General features: G+C 34.4%; 2 protein-coding genes across 2 annotated transcripts in view; both read left to right on the top strand.

Annotated features, from left to right (window-relative positions):
- LOC109063564 (glutamate-rich protein 3-like) overlaps positions 1–9,685 on the top strand; it is a 21,156-nt gene extending 11,471 nt beyond the window's left edge. Inside the window, 7 exon segments of the mRNA XM_042713595.1 lie at positions 366–463; positions 600–671; positions 1,699–2,379; positions 4,321–4,460; positions 5,417–6,060; positions 7,096–8,598; positions 8,600–9,685. Of these exon segments, the coding sequence (XP_042569529.1) occupies positions 366–463; positions 600–671; positions 1,699–2,379; positions 4,321–4,460; positions 5,417–6,060; positions 7,096–8,598; positions 8,600–8,705 (3,244 nt within the window). The 3' untranslated portion in view covers positions 8,706–9,685.
- Positions 9,686–10,376: 691 nt separating this feature from the next.
- Positions 10,377–14,961, top strand: si:dkeyp-68b7.5 (zinc finger protein 205). The gene is made up of 5 exons (XM_042713607.1): positions 10,377–10,783; positions 11,944–12,044; positions 12,123–12,198; positions 12,345–12,428; positions 14,202–14,961. Exons 1-5 carry the CDS (start codon positions 10,549–10,551, stop codon positions 14,684–14,686), a joined length of 981 nt encoding a protein of 326 aa, XP_042569541.1. The 5' UTR covers positions 10,377–10,548; the 3' UTR covers positions 14,687–14,961.
- Positions 14,962–15,734: the final 773 nt, after the last annotated feature.

Here is a 15,734-nt window from a genome sequence, read left to right as displayed (position 1 = left end):
GCAAGATACTAATGCTTTTATTTTATTTTACTTTTTTTTACTTTATTTTATTTTACATTATTTTACTTTATTTTGCTTTACATAAATTAATTTTACTTTATTAATCTTGACATAAGTGTAACATCACTATTATAAAGTTTTAGGATTAGTGCATCCCTAATAACATGAGTTAAGAAAAGTAAGACAAGGGTGCCTAAAAGTTTAATAATAATTCATTTTTGAACATAATTTTGCTAGATATTGATGTTTTCATGTAAACGCTAATATCATTTTATTTTATTTTGTTTTATTTTATTTTATTCCACTGCTTCACTGATCATGCAGATTAATCCGCATTAAACTTGACCGTCTGTGTTGTGTTTCAGGAGGAAGGGCTCCCTCAAAGGAAGGAAGTGGAAATCCATTTTTAATTTGGGCGGGAGACTCCAAGATCCACGCAAGAAGAACAAATACTGCCCTAAAGGTGCGAGCAACTGACTGTAGATTACATGACTAAAGTCAACAGATAATTAACTACAAATGCTTCCCCTCTCACATCTAATTCATAGCTTTATTTCTCATTATTGATTCATGTTTATCTGTATCTTCTTAATGCACAGATAAAGAAAAGACGGCTCTGAGGCCGGCGAAGAGCATGGACTCTCTGAGCTCAGGTCCTTTTGCAGTAGACGGTATGAAGAGAGTTTTATCAGATATTAAATGTTGCACATGTCTTGGTGTTCATTCACCCTACTGATTGTGTACTTTACCTTAATTTAGAATTTGTACAATAATTTAAAAAGCATCTATAAGCACAAATATATGTTAAAAAATAAATGCCACAAATGCCTTTTTTTATTAATCAAAAAAAAAAAAAAAATCAGAAATAATCTAAATAATTCCGTTTTGTTCTGTCCATATATGTAACTCATTAACCTAATCAGAGGTTTTAGATCTTTATTTTGAAACTATGTTAGAATCATTAACCTTATTTACATGCACATCATTTTCAATTTAAGGAATTTTCTAATAATTCTCATCAAGATAATAAATATTGTCTTTTTTTCTGAAAAGATAGTTACTTGCTTAAAGTGTTCAGTGATTGCAATATTACACTTTTTTTACTCTGTCCTTACTAAAAGTAATCAGAAGATTAATTATCGCTACTTCTGCATGAGCACAAAAATATTCTATGCAAGAATTTTTCACATCAGTTTCTGCAAAAAGATTTTTGAAAGGCATTAAAACTTTTTTCATCAAGGATGCATTTAATTATTATTATATTATATTATTTAATCATTTATAATATTAAAAAAGATTTCTGTTTCAAATAAATGATGTTCTTCTTAACTTTCTAATCAAATGAAAAAAAAAAATCACGGTTTCCATAAAAATATTCAACAGCACAGCTGTTTTCAACATTGATAATAATCAGAAATGTTTCTTCAGCAGTAAATCAGCATATTAAAATAATTTCTGAAGATCATGTGACACTGAAGACTGGAGTAATGATGCTGAAAATACAGCTGCGCATCACAGAAATAAATTACAGTTTAACAGAGATTCACATAGAGAACAGTTATTTTTAATTGTAATAATATTTCAAATTTTTTTTACAGTATTTTTGATCAAATAAATACAGCTTTGAAAAAAAAGATTCTTTGAAAAACATTACCAAAAGCTTTTGAACGGACACAAGTATTATTGTTTGTCTCTCAGATTCCAAACATCCTCCTCCTCTGGTTCTGTCCACGGTGTCGGGCAGCTCAGAGGGCGTGGCTTCTGTCGGTGGGGGCATGTCCAGTGGATACGCAGTGACCTACAGGCGAACAGGCGGAGCTCAGGTCAGCATGGTGAGTGGAGGAACCGCGGGAACTTATAACCGTCTGGAGTCTGGGGGCGGAGCCGAGGGCATGTCACAGGGCGTGGCCAGATCACCCGGAATGACCAGCAAAGCAGACCGGCGCGCTGGGATACACATATCAGGGCCATTTTCTGTGACCGTCCCGCTTCATATAACGTCTGGATTGGCTCTGGGTGTTCTGCACGGCGGATGGAACGAGAAGGAACAAACTCTGCAAGGAGATGAAGCTGAAGACGAGGACTTTAAGAGCACAGAAACAGAGACAGAGTCCACAGATGGGAATCCACAGAGCAAAAATGATGATGTTCAAGAGGGGGAAAGAGAAACTAATAGTTATGTGAAAAGTCAGGTGGACTGTGGGAAGGATATAGCAGAGATTACAAAAAAGGAGAATGACATGCCAGAAAAAGGAGACGCATCGAATGCCATAGAAGCAGAGAAAGAACATCTGAGTCCGAATCAAGAGTCTTTTGAGGAAAATGTAGAAGATACACAACCACAAAACAAAGTGGAAAACACAGAAGAGGATTACATGGGTAAGAGAGACATATTGAGATTATTATTTACTCACATGTAAATGAGTGCAGTCTGATGATCACAAACTTACAAGTTCAGAATGAGTTGTTTTTGCAATTTTGTTTAAATTTTTTTTGCAATGTTTTCAAGGCAATTAGGGCAAGACACTGCAGGTGAATAGGGTAAAATAGTTTTTTTTTTTTGCATTGGTTTTCTGAAATGTTATGTTTAAATATGCAAATCGGTCAATGTATAATTAAATATGCACTAATTTGCATACATTTCCACAACAGAAATCTGAACATTGGTTCGAAATTCTTGTTTGATTTTGTTGGCATATTAGAGGTTTTTGCTAAGGTCAATTAGTAAAACTCTTTATAAATCATAAATCAGAAAATTCTGCCAACAGACAGAAAACAAACACACTTTCACCACCATTCTATAAGCAAAAAATTTTATATAAATTAATGTGAATGAAATATGAACAAACCCCTCCATAAAACCCTTTAAAATATAGAGATGAATAAAACTGTAAGTTTTGGTTTGTGTAAGTGCTGTTGAAGTGGAAAAGGAAACTCACCACCTTTAAAATTTCACATTTTTACCATGTTCTTTTAGGAATAAAATGTATGTGTAAATATCAGTGTGAATGATATATGAACAAACCCCTCAGTAAAAACCTTCAGAATATAGAGAGGAATAAAACTGTAAGTTTTGGTGTTTGTAAGTGATTCTGAAGTGGAGAAGAAACTCACCACCTTTAAAATTTTGCATTTTTACCATGTTTTTAAGAAAAAAATGTATGTGTAAATATCAGTGTGAATGATATATGAACAAACCCCTCAGTACAAACCTTCAGAATGTAGAGAGGAATAAAACTGTAAGTTTTGGTGTTTGTAAGTGATTCTGAAGTGGAGAAGAAACTCACCACCTTTAAAATTTCGCATTTTTTCCATGTTTTTAAGAACAAAATGTATGTGTAAATATCAGTGTGAATGATATATGAACAAACCCCTCAGTACAAACCTTCAGAATGTAGAGAGGAATAAAACTGTAAGTTTTGGTGTTTGTAAGTGCTGCTGAAGTGGAGAAAAAACTTTTAAAGTTATGGGTTCTAATTAAAATCTACAGACGCAAATAGATAAAGTGTGATAAAATAAACACCTATAAGTGTATTTTGAATTTGTTTACCCCAAAAGTCTTAAAAAGCACTTGAAAATTGACTAGTGCATGAAAAAAAGTTTTTGCCTATAGTGTTTATTTTATTGCACTTTATCTATTTGCATCTGTAGATTTTAATTACAATTCATATCTTTGAAAGTTTCTTTGTCCAATTTGGCAGCACTTGGATACACCAAAATTTACAGTTTTATTCCTCTCTATATTCTGAGGATTTTTACTGAGGGTTTTTTTCATATATCATTTACATTGATTTATATTTTAAATATTTTATTCCTAAAAACATTTAGGATTGTTTTTTATCTGTTGACAGTATTTTCAGATTTTTGGAGTGATAAAAAGACAAATCCAAAATCCCTTCTGTAAAAACCTTTAATATATTGGCAAAACCAAACAAGAATTTTGAACTAATGTTCAGATTTATGTTATGCAAATGTTTGCATATTAGTAAAATACAAAAATATGTTTGCAATTTTTACTTTAATCAATCAACTGGAAAAGTATGGTGAAATATATTAGTTTTTTTTTTCCGTTCACCAGGGATGTCTTGTATTAAATGTGTATTTTGGATGATTTTTTCACTAGTCTGAAATAACACATAAAAAGCCAAATAGCCCAAAATACAAAACCTGATCAGTGCATGAAAAAACTATGTTTTTGCCTGTAGCATCTTGCCGTAAATTTTAATATAATATGTGGGAAATTCTGATTGCTCCTAACATGAGCTGTTTGAGGAAAGTGTGTGTTTGAAAATGAAGGCAAAGTGAATGTTTTTCCCACAGACATGAGAGGAAACCTACATCAAGAACCCGTCAGTCCAAACTACTATGAGGACATGGAGTTTCCAGACCCAGATCTGCCAATGGATTTCCAGGAAGCCTTCGGGTTCCTGGATTCGATGGACAGCTGTGCTGCAAACCAGGTGTGTTTATGCATGTGTGAATAAAGAAATGAATGCGTGAGAAATAACAGTCTCACAACAACTCTTCTCACAAGAAATTTGACTAATGCTTACAGTACATAGTACACACAAATATTAATTAAATTAAATTAAATTAAATTAAATTAAATTAAAAATAAGAAATTAAATCAAATTAAAACTTAAAAACAAATTTACATTACATTTACTTGTAAAGTATTATAATTAAATTGAATTAATTATTTTTAATTGTAACATTTTTATGAATGATTTACTTAGTTTTATACAATAGTGAATAATTATATATATTTTTATTATTCAAATATTATATATATATATATATATATATATATATATATATTATAATATATATATATATATATATATGCAGAAATTAATTAAATCACTAATTTAATTGAATTATTTTACACTTTCATTTTGAATTAAAATATTAGAATATTATTATAACCTAATATAAAATAAAATAAGTTTTATTCAGTATTAAATAATACAGTAGTGTGTGTACACACACACACACATACTGTATATGTATATGTATATCATTATTATTATTAAGTAAATTAAGTTATTAAAAATAGTTCTGCTTTTGTAACTATCTACATAGTATTGTTCATTACCTAATAAAATCTAAAATATTTTATAAAATATTATAAAATAATTAATTAAAATGACATTTTCTTCGACTCTTCCATGATCTTAGATCAACTTTTTTACCATTGCAGTGCATTGTGGGATTGTGTGATGCTGTATTATATGATTCTATAAGAGGTTTTCATTCAGTTTCAGTGATTAATCATCTGTCATTTTTTAAAATGAGTCTAAATGAAGTATCGTATAAAGTAGTTTAATACTGTTGATTTGCTTGTATATGGTGAGCACACTTATAATGCCTTAAGATGTCTGTAATTGATGTCTGTCTCGCTTTCTCTCTTCTCCAGGTTGAGTTCTCAGTCGAGGCGCCTTGTTTTGAGAACGAATATGAGGATGAGGAGGATGAAAACAAGGACAGTCTGTCGCAAAACTGCACTAATGAGCGTCAAACACCTGCAGCCAAAGGCAACAGCCCATCCTTCACACACAGGCCTCTTCCTGGAAAATCACACAGCCTGCCATTTAAGTCCTGCCCCTTCCTGCCGGCCCTCTCATTATCCTCAGACGACGAGTACAGTCCTGCTGATGATGATGATGATGATGATGATGATGATGAGTCTGATAAAGGTTCTGAATATGAGGAGATGTTTTGTAGGAGTCTCCCAGCCAGTCGGGGTTTTCAGAGACTGTCATGGTCTTGTCCACAAACCACCGCTGACTCATTTACTAGCAATGATATAGATCTTCACACTAACCAATCAAACGCACTTCCTCCAGAGAACAACAATGATGTGCAACCCATCGACCAATCAGAAGATGCGATTCCTGCAGCTTCTGCATTGACAGACAGTAGTGAACCTGCCTTTGACCCATCAGTTTGTGAAGAACATCTCAGTTCAGCTGTATTAAAGACAGACGAAGTGTGTATAGATGAAAAGAAGAACGACGAGAGAGATTCAGAGGACGCGGAGAATGATAAACAAAAAATGATGTAAGTACCTCAGTTCTTCTAAAATTAAAGTTCATTTCATAATTTATTCACCAATATGACTTTATTTCTTGTGTAAAAACATTAAAGGAGAATAAAACTGTTCTTGTAGAGGTTGTCAAGGTCTAATAATGACACAAAACACCAAAATGTAATCCATACAATTTATGTGATATATTACACTTTTTTTAAGTCATATGATGCTTTGTGTCCGAAACAAACAGAAAATGTATTTAATTTACATTTTTACTTAAAGTATTATTTTTTAAATTAAATATTTCGTACATTTTCACTGTCTACTTTTGAATAACTACTAGTTTTGAATAAATGTACTGAATAAATGTAGCATAAAAATTACGTAGCACACAAATATTAATAGTAGCAATAATAAATTAAAATAATGTAATAATTTTTTTTCACTTAGATTTTTGATTAAAACTTAAATTAAACTAAATATTTTTAAATTTAACTTATTTTTTGTTAAACTTAGTTTTAGTAACTTAGTTTGATTGAGTATTGCATTATAAATATTTATATTAATAATTAGTGACTTAATTTTTTATGCAGTCTAATTCAATAATTTAATAATATAATAAATAATAAAAATTATATTAAATAATTAAAATTACTTAAATTAATCTGTTAATTAAATATAATAATAATAATAAGTAAATATATATTATAATGAAATATATAAACATATTTATCACATAAAAAAATAAATAGCACACATAAATATTGGGTAATTTATGATTAATTTAATTATTAATAATTCATTTTTTTTTTCTACATTTTTGAATCATTTAATTAACAGACTGAAAATCTTCTCAGTATTCATAAAGACTTTTATCATGCATTTATGGTTGACTTTGGAGCTCGACAGCCCCTGGTCACTGTGTGTTTTCTTTTTATGGTAAACATAAACCTGAACACTCTAATAATCTCCTCTACTTGTGTTTCAAGGCAGAAATAATATTGGGTTGTAACAACACAAACTGTGTAGCATTTGTGTAATATTTGACTTTTGTATGTGTTCAGAGGACAAGAGGATCCAGAGAGTGAAGCCAGTGAAGAAGACACTTATTTTGGACCGGACTCGATTCCTTCTTCACCAGAACCCGGCCAAACTGAGACCGACAGCACCAGCGTTCCTGATCCCATCCCAGCACTGTCTCCAGCTGAAGATGCTCAGCAGGTGCTGGATGCTGACGGTTACCATGGTAACAGTGAGGTAATAATCACCGCTGAGCTCACGGATGCAGACTGCGTCTCGCTGGCTCCTCAAGACCAACCACCAGAGGAACAAACACAGATTATCAATGAAACAAAGACTGAAGAGGGTCAAACGGTGGAGGATGAGACGAGAGAGGAAACAGAAGATATAGTGGAGTTGGAAAAATGCACAGAAAATCAAGGAGAAGAGTGTGAGAACAACAACAAAACAGATACAGATGAAGGAAAGTGTGATGATGTTGAAGAAGATGCAAAATCTGGATCTGAAGAGGAATGTATTGATGGGAACGAAGAACAAAAACAAGTGGACACAACTGAAAGAAAAGAGGATTTCATGGAAAATAGTGGAGATTGTGAGGAAAATGCAAATGATGGACCTGAAGAAGGAGAACAAGACAAATACGAAGCTGGAAGACAAGACGATTTAGAGGAAAATAGTGGAGATTGTGAGGAAAATGCAAAAGATGGATTTAAAGAAGAAGCCAAAAGACAAGATTTAGAGAAAAACAGTGAAGAAGGAGATGAAGAACACGCAAAAGGAGAACAAGAACCTAAAAGACAAGAAGTTTTGAAGGAGAATAATGGAGAATCTGAGAAGGTAGATGAGGAACATACAAAAGAAGGAGAACAAGACAAAAACGAAGCTGAGAGACAAGAAGATTTAGAGGAAAAAAATGGAGAATGTGAGGAAAATTCAAAAGAAGGAGAAAAACATAGAAACGAAGCTGAAAGACAAGAAGATTTAGAGGAAAGCAGTGAAGGAATCTCTGAGGAGGACGTGAACGTAAAAACAGAAAGTTCTGTTGAGGGAGATCTTCCTCCTGAAGGTGGAGACGATCCGGAAAGGTCCAGACTCATGCAGCGACCAGATGAGATTCAACACGGACAAACAGAAAGCAAAGAGACGGAAGAGGAGATCTCAGCAGCGCCTCCCAAACGCTCTCCACATAAACCTGCGAATCCCTCGAAAGCGGTTCCTGTCGTTCCTCCCAAACCTCAGACCTCCAAACTCACGGCGTTCACGCTCAGAAAACAGCTTCAGGACAGACAACATGACGATAAAGAGGCGCAGGGCGAGACAACCGACCAAGAACACGGAACCGAAACTAAAGCGCCGCAGAGAGAAAGCGCAGAGAACTGTAAAACACAGCCGAGGCGTGCTGACGTGGACGGGACGAGGCTGGACTCCGAGGGTCCCACGGAGAGACGGGAAGCGTGGGACGGAGGAGCGGATCAGAGGAGAGACGCAGACAGAGAGGCCAAGAGGAACAGCGGCATCAGCATGTGTTTCGATGAAGCTGTGGCTCGACACGGAGAAGAGGAGCCGAGGGAGAGAGAGCACAGAGAGACTGTCCGGAGCGCAGTGGGACAGAGACAGCCGGAAAGACGGGAAAACTGACTCACTTGATAACTAAAGAGGAGAGCAAACCTGTAAAATATAATGTGCAAAAAAAGGTGTTCACATTTTCTTTCAACATACTCATTTTCACATATGTGGTTAGAAGGTTTGTATAGCTGAGAAGTGCATCTCACATCATTTAATATCTTAATATTCATGGTCAAAGACGTTAAGATATCCGCATCAAAAGAAATTTATAAAAATGATTTCATGTCCATAGAAAGCACATTAAATGTGAGTAAAGTGTTTCAAATTTTTACGTTTTTGGAGAATAAAATTTTAAAATTTGGCTGAAATAATATTACATTGTCATTCAGTGTAACACAATATTTATGTAAAAATGTAAACAATGTGCCTATTCTGATGTGTACATATTAAAATATATAAAAGAATAAGGGAGCATATTAAAATTGATTGTGTTTTAGAAATGCTTACAAAATTGGCAAAATGTTAAAATAAAATTTTTTTTAAAAAAAAAGTAAAATTTCAGCTAATTGGTATTTGGGGTGAAAGTAATTAGTTTTTTAATATGTCATAAATTTATTTTTGTTGTAAATATGCCTGATGTGATTGTTACGCTGAATGAAATTTTAGTGGGTCTCTTCTGTAAATCAGGGAATAATGTATGATATTTATTTTTTTGCTCAGGAAAAACAAAAACAAAATTGGAATTAAATTAACCAGAAAAAATTTGAATATTTTTTGGGGCAAAACAGCAACAATTTAAAGCAGTATTACACTTGTTTTTATGCTTCAACCCTATTTCGTCTTTGACCCTCATGCAAAATAAAAAATATTGATTAACCAGTTGATCATTTTCAGACTTGTTTAATGTTTTGATTGTATATCCTAATGCACTCACAGGAATATAAAAACTCAGGAACAAATGCATAAGAAACCGAACACAGCCGCTTAATTAAGACAATCTGTATATGATGTTTGTTTGTATTTCAATCTCTGTATACATTTTATTTCAATAAATTAGAATTTTCATTATCTTGTGCATGTATGATGTGTTTTTAATGACTTGTATATTATATATTTCAAGAGAGCAGGATTTCAAAGAATCTACCTGTAAGTATAAGAGCAGACGGAGTCATCTGTAATTAAATTTTATATTTAAGCCGTACAAAAACAGGGTTTTTTTCTTTCTGTTTTTGCAATCTGTTAACTAATGAATTGATGGATAACTGGAAGAGGTTTGTCTCTAATCGACTTTTATTATCAAATGCAGAGACTTTCTCTTTTCTGTATTGGATTCTCCTCATGTCATGATGTCCATTATTAGATAAATTATTATATAATGTCATATGGAATAATAAACTAAATAAAATCTAAAAGACAAAATGTCAGTCTTGAACATCCCAAACTGTCAAACATATATAAGCCATTTCTAAAATGCTTATCCACAAAATGCTTATTATAAATCATAAATACAGGGTCGTCATCAACCTCCTGTCTCTGTTTCCATGGTTACCTCTAAGAACAGATGCCTATTTGGTACCAGGAGAAAATAATCATAAGCAACTTTTACTAAAAGGTTTGAAAATGCTGTTGAGTATTAATATGTAAAATTACAGCTGTTTATTGTTAAAATAAACCTTGTTTAAATCCAAATGCGTTTTTGCGGCGCTTCTAATTTTGGATTTACGGTGCTTTAAAAGAAACAGCCCAAAATGCATTGGTCCCTCGAACGGTGACGTACTTCTCTAGGAAATAGTCAACTGTTTTGTGTAAACACTATTGATGCGCGCTCGGCATTTACCGAAGGAAAGCACCAGATCGCACGCGAGCTCCTCTACCCTCGTAAGCATCATCTGTACCATACACGCACTTTATTCGACACTTAAGCGACTAGGATGTCCGCGTCGGTCGATATCCACGCGCAGCTGGCGTCGATCCTCGAGCGCTTCGCCAAATGCGCGCTGCTGGAGATGAGTCGCGCGGTGGAGCAGGAGATGACGCGCCGCCAGATGGAGACGGAGACGCTGCTGGTCAAGCTTCAGTTCACCGAGAGCGAGCTGCGATCGGCGCGACAGAGTCAGGCGTACCCGCGCTCCGTGGGAACACAAGTCAACAACAGCGGACAGAGAGGTGCGCGCGACTCCAGACACGCCAGCGTTCATTCAGAGTCAACATGATGCTGTGTAACCTGCGCTTTTCAATCTTCGATCATAATAAAAATAGCTTGCGCTTTCGCTTAAACGACTTTCTGTCTCTGGTGACGTATGGAAGGCCCCGCTGCGGTTCGGCCAATAGCTAGCGACCAGCGTTCTAACCACGCCCCCTCAACCTGTCATACAGTTTCAAAACGTTGAGTAAAATGGGTTGCAAATTCAGATTCATGTTGACTTTAAATTGAAGTGCTTAGCATTAAACATTGGGATCAGATTGATGCATGCTGGTGATAGTATTAGTAATAGGGATAATTTACACAAAAGTGATCATTCTTTCATCATTTACCCTCATGTAAAATGATTCGAAAACCATATGATTTTCCTTCCATGCAACATTCAGGAGATATTTTGCATGCAGTGGAAGTGAATTTGAATCTCCATATGAAGTGGTCTAGCTGGCTTGTGCTCTATATTTAAGTCTTCTGAAGTCATTTGATAGCTTAGTTATTAGTTATTAATTACTGGAAATATTTCACTCTTTCTAACACATTTTAGGACTGCTTTTTTAAATATACATACATATGTGCGTGTGTGTGTATATGTGTGTATGTATATATATATATATATATATATATATATATATATATATATATATATATATATAATAGATTATTTATTTAAATATTAAAATATGTATATTTTAATTTGTATATATACATTATATATATATATATATATATATATATATATATATATATATATATATATAATATTTTATATTCATTTATATATTAAAATATTTATTTAAGTATTTGTATTTTACTTTTGTTATATAAACATACATAAAATTAATTAATCCATGTAATAAATAATCCATTAAATGTATTTACAAATAAATCATCTCGTTGTCTAATAAACATGGCATTGTATATTATGAATATTTTTGGCTCATTGACAAATTTCTTTTGTTTCTCTTTTGTAAGTTGCTAAATCCATAAATGTACACGTTACATGAGGGTGGGTAAATGATGCCAGAAGTTTTAAATATTACAGATACATGCATTGTTACTGTTGTACTGTATTTCATGACCCCCCCCCCCACACACACACACACACACTATTTATTTTTCTCATCAGAGGTGAACCTCAACCTTGTGAAGTTCAATGAAAACTTTGACGGAGAAACACAGACAGAGACGTACACAGACGATTCTTCAGCACAGACATTCGCACTGAATGTAAGCATTGCTTCGATTCTTTAGATTAGATTCTTATTCAGTATGTTATATAGTATCTTGGTTTCTTGTCATTCCCAGATACAGGAAGATGGAATCAAATCCATTCGGATCAAAGAGGAGCACATGGATGAAGGACAGTGGGACAGCGGACCGAGTAAAAGACATACGCATTCTTAAATTAACCAAACTTTCAAAAATTATAATAGTGCTACCAAGTATTTACTCTTTATGATTGTCAATTATAATATTCTAATCTACATTCTCAGTCGTTTGAATGATTCCACACTGTTTTTATTCTAGTATCTCCTGCTCTTTGCCCGTTGGGTCCAGAGGTGGAAGACCAGGACAGTTTCAGCGCGGGAACAACAGGACCAGCTAGAGAGGGTGAGAGTTCACTTCATACCAGAACTAGTCCAACTAACTAGTGTTTAGACTTAGGGGCCTTTTTAGCTGCTCTACCAAGCATCAGATACACTGCACTGTATGTATACGGCATGGTTTCGGTACAGCAGGGGATAAAACGAAACATGAAATTGTGTCTTTTGTTATTTTTTAGTTTTTTATTAAAGGGATACTCCAACCCAAAATGAAAATTTTGTCATTAATCACTTACCCCCATGTCGTTCCAAACCTGTAAAAGCTTAGTTTGTCTTCAGAACACAATTTAAGATATTTTGGATGAAAACCGGGAGGCCTGTGACTGTCCCATAGACTGCCACCCCACAAGGATGCGGTGTTTCTATGTGTATTTAGCTTTGATTTGAAAGAAAACAGCACATCCTTGTGGCGCGGATGATACAGAAGAGCATACACAGCATACGGTGATATGGAGAGACACAGAGGAGACCTTGACACTGTTATTTACTTGACATTCACAAGCCTCCCGGTTTTCATCCAAAATATCTTAAATTGTGTTCAGAAGATGAACGAAGCTTTTACGGGTTTGGAACGACATGGGGGTAAGTGATTAATGACAAAATTTTCATTTTGGGGTGGAGTATCCCTTTAAAGGTGTGAAATAAGTCTCTGATGTCCCCAGAGTGTACACGTGAAGTTTTATCTTAAAATACCTCATATATTTTTTTATATCTTGCTGAAATTGCCACTTTTAGGGAATGAGCTGAAACGCTCTGTTTTTGTGTTTGTCCCTTTAAATGCAAATGAGCTGGTGCTCCCGCCTCCCTTTTCAGAAGAGGGCGGAGCTTCAAGAGTTCATGTTCCTGCAAAACAGATTGTACTGTGCAGTAAACGCGCGCTTATGAATTACACAGACGGGGAGCATGGCACGATAAAAATAACGTCTCATGGTAACTTCGCGTGTTATCACATTATGAGCTCGTCAAATTCAAGCGGTCGACTTCACATTGCTTTCTAATTCAATTTTTAACTATCACATTCCTGTTTACGATCATTCTGGAAGCACGTGAAGGCGCATCAGTGAAAACAGGCAGAGACAATGGTAGGTTTAACAACATTAGCTTTACAGATAGCCGAGAATCTCAATAAAAAACAAAATATGACACGTGATGCTTACTTTGTCTGGAGTCAATCTTTGCACAACTCCAGCGCTGAAGTGACCCTCGTTTGTGAGGCAATACGGCGTAAAATGATTAACACAAACATACAGGACTCATACAGGCATTTCTATTAATCTAAACGAGTTGTGTTCCGAATTTGAGGTTGATATCGCAAAAAAAAATTTAGCTTTCAGCAAGGTTTTGTTTGGCTGCAGTACCAAACGTTTCCACTAGGTGGAATTCACTTCCCATTTATTTCAAGTGCTGTCATTTTTGACTGCCAACAATAAAAGTGTGACTGTTTCCTTCAGGACAATGTATATATTTTTCATTTTTTAATTAATTTAGTATTCTGATGAAGAAAAAAATCTAAAAACTGACCAACGCAACACCAAAAGGTTAATCAATTCTATTATAATTAAAATTTTCTTAAGTTTTAAAACACAAATCTATTTCAGCTGATTTCAGCGGAGCCTTATTACTTGCACATTACTATAATATTAAAGGTTACATTTAACAACAGAGCCCAAACTATTTAATTTTTAAATACAGTTATCAACACTCAAAAATAAAAAATGTACATACAAACATGTAAGGTGCAGCTCTCCTAACGCTCTGCTCTCTGTACTTCGATCTGCAGGCCGGAGTAAAATCAAGCCCAGCGGATTGTGGAATTCACCCGTTTCTGAGGAATATCCCATCAACTCCGAAGGCCAGAGTTTGGACGCGTCTCCTCTGGAATCAGGCGAGCGATACGAGAACCGACGGCCGGATCTGAACACACAGCACCCCGTGGAGGAAGCGTACAGACCGGAGGAGGTCTCCCTGCGTGCGAACCCATCAGCGGCGGAGAGGAGCTCTCGCTGCCCTCAGTGCGGAAAGACCTTCACTACACGCTTCTACCTGAAGATCCACCAGCGCATCCACACCGGAGAGAGACCCTACACCTGCCCACAGTGCGGCAAGGGCTTCTACTGCAACTCACACCTGATCTCACACCAGCGCTCGCACACCGGAGAGAAACCCTACAGCTGCGAGGAGTGCGGCAAGTCTTACTCGCACTTAAACTCGCTCAAACTGCACCAGCGCAGCCACACAGAAGAAGAGGCGTATGCGTACTGGTGATCCATGACCTGCCACATGACTTCGTTTGACATTCGACACATATTTTTATATTTTCACACAACTTTTTATCGAGTAGCTGGTTGACATTACCTTTATATCCATTTATTTTCTATTTGTTAAATATCGATTGATACATAAAATGCATTTCATTTATATATAAATACATTTTTCATTTTATGACCCGTGTTGTTTTATGATATTTTATTAGTTTGTATGGATTATTTAATATGGGAGCATCGTTTTGCAATTGACAATAAAAACCCGTGACTTTCTGATTGGGAGGGAGTCTTGTTGTTGTTTACACTGGTGTGTGTTGCAGGAGTGTGTGTGTGTGTGTGTGTGTGTGTGTGTGTGTGTGTGTGTGTGTGTATTTGATCTTAAGCTTCATCTGCTTCATGTAGAGCATGTCACAGGAGATCCAATCTGAAAGGCTCTTGAGTGAATGTTAGAGAGGAAAGAATTTAAATAAAATAAAATAAAATAATATAGAGATGCTCAGACTAAACAGTGATAATGAATAACCCAATAATTAATAAATAATATTTAATTAAATAAAATTTCATGAAGAGATGCTCAAATAACAGTACTATGTTTAATAAAACAAAATTATTAAAATAAAATTAACAACAGCGGTATGTCCAATAATACATAACCAAATAGTAAATAAATAAAATGTAAATTAATAAAACAACAGTACTGTTCAATAATAAATAATTACATCATAAAAAAATTAGTATAGAAAAAAAATTAAAATAATATAGAGATGCTCAGACTAAAAACAGTAATAATAAATAACCCAATAATAAATAATTTTTAATTAAATTTAATTTCATACAGAGATGCTCAAACAATACAAAATTTATAAAAAAAAAAATTAAATAAAATATAGATATGCTCCAACTAACAATAAAAGTGTGTCCAATAATAAATAATCACATCAAAAATAAAATTAATATAGAGATGCTCTTATGTCCAAAAATAAACAAATAATAAATACCCATTAATAAACAAATACATTTGAAAGAAATAAATCTTAATAGAGACGTGC

Source organism: Cyprinus carpio, chromosome A2, assembly GCF_018340385.1.
Source record: "Cyprinus carpio isolate SPL01 chromosome A2, ASM1834038v1, whole genome shotgun sequence".
NCBI classification, from domain to species: domain Eukaryota; kingdom Metazoa; phylum Chordata; class Actinopteri; order Cypriniformes; family Cyprinidae; genus Cyprinus; species Cyprinus carpio.
This window is presented reverse-complemented; position numbering and strand designations above follow the sequence as displayed.

What these genes read in the sequence shown, in the direction of transcription:
- si:dkeyp-68b7.5 (XM_042713607.1), top strand. Translation starts at nt 10,549, where the DNA reads ATGTCCGCGTCGGTCGATATCCACGCGCAGCTGGCGTCGATCCTCGAG. An exon ending in CAACAACAGCGGACAGAGAG is followed by an intron (nt 10,784 to 11,943) that starts GTGCGCGCGACT and finishes TTTTCTCATCAG; the next exon opens with AGGTGAACCTCAACCTTGTG. An exon ending in AACAGGACCAGCTAGAGAGG is followed by an intron (nt 12,429 to 14,201) that starts GTGAGAGTTCAC and finishes TTCGATCTGCAG; the next exon opens with GCCGGAGTAAAATCAAGCCC.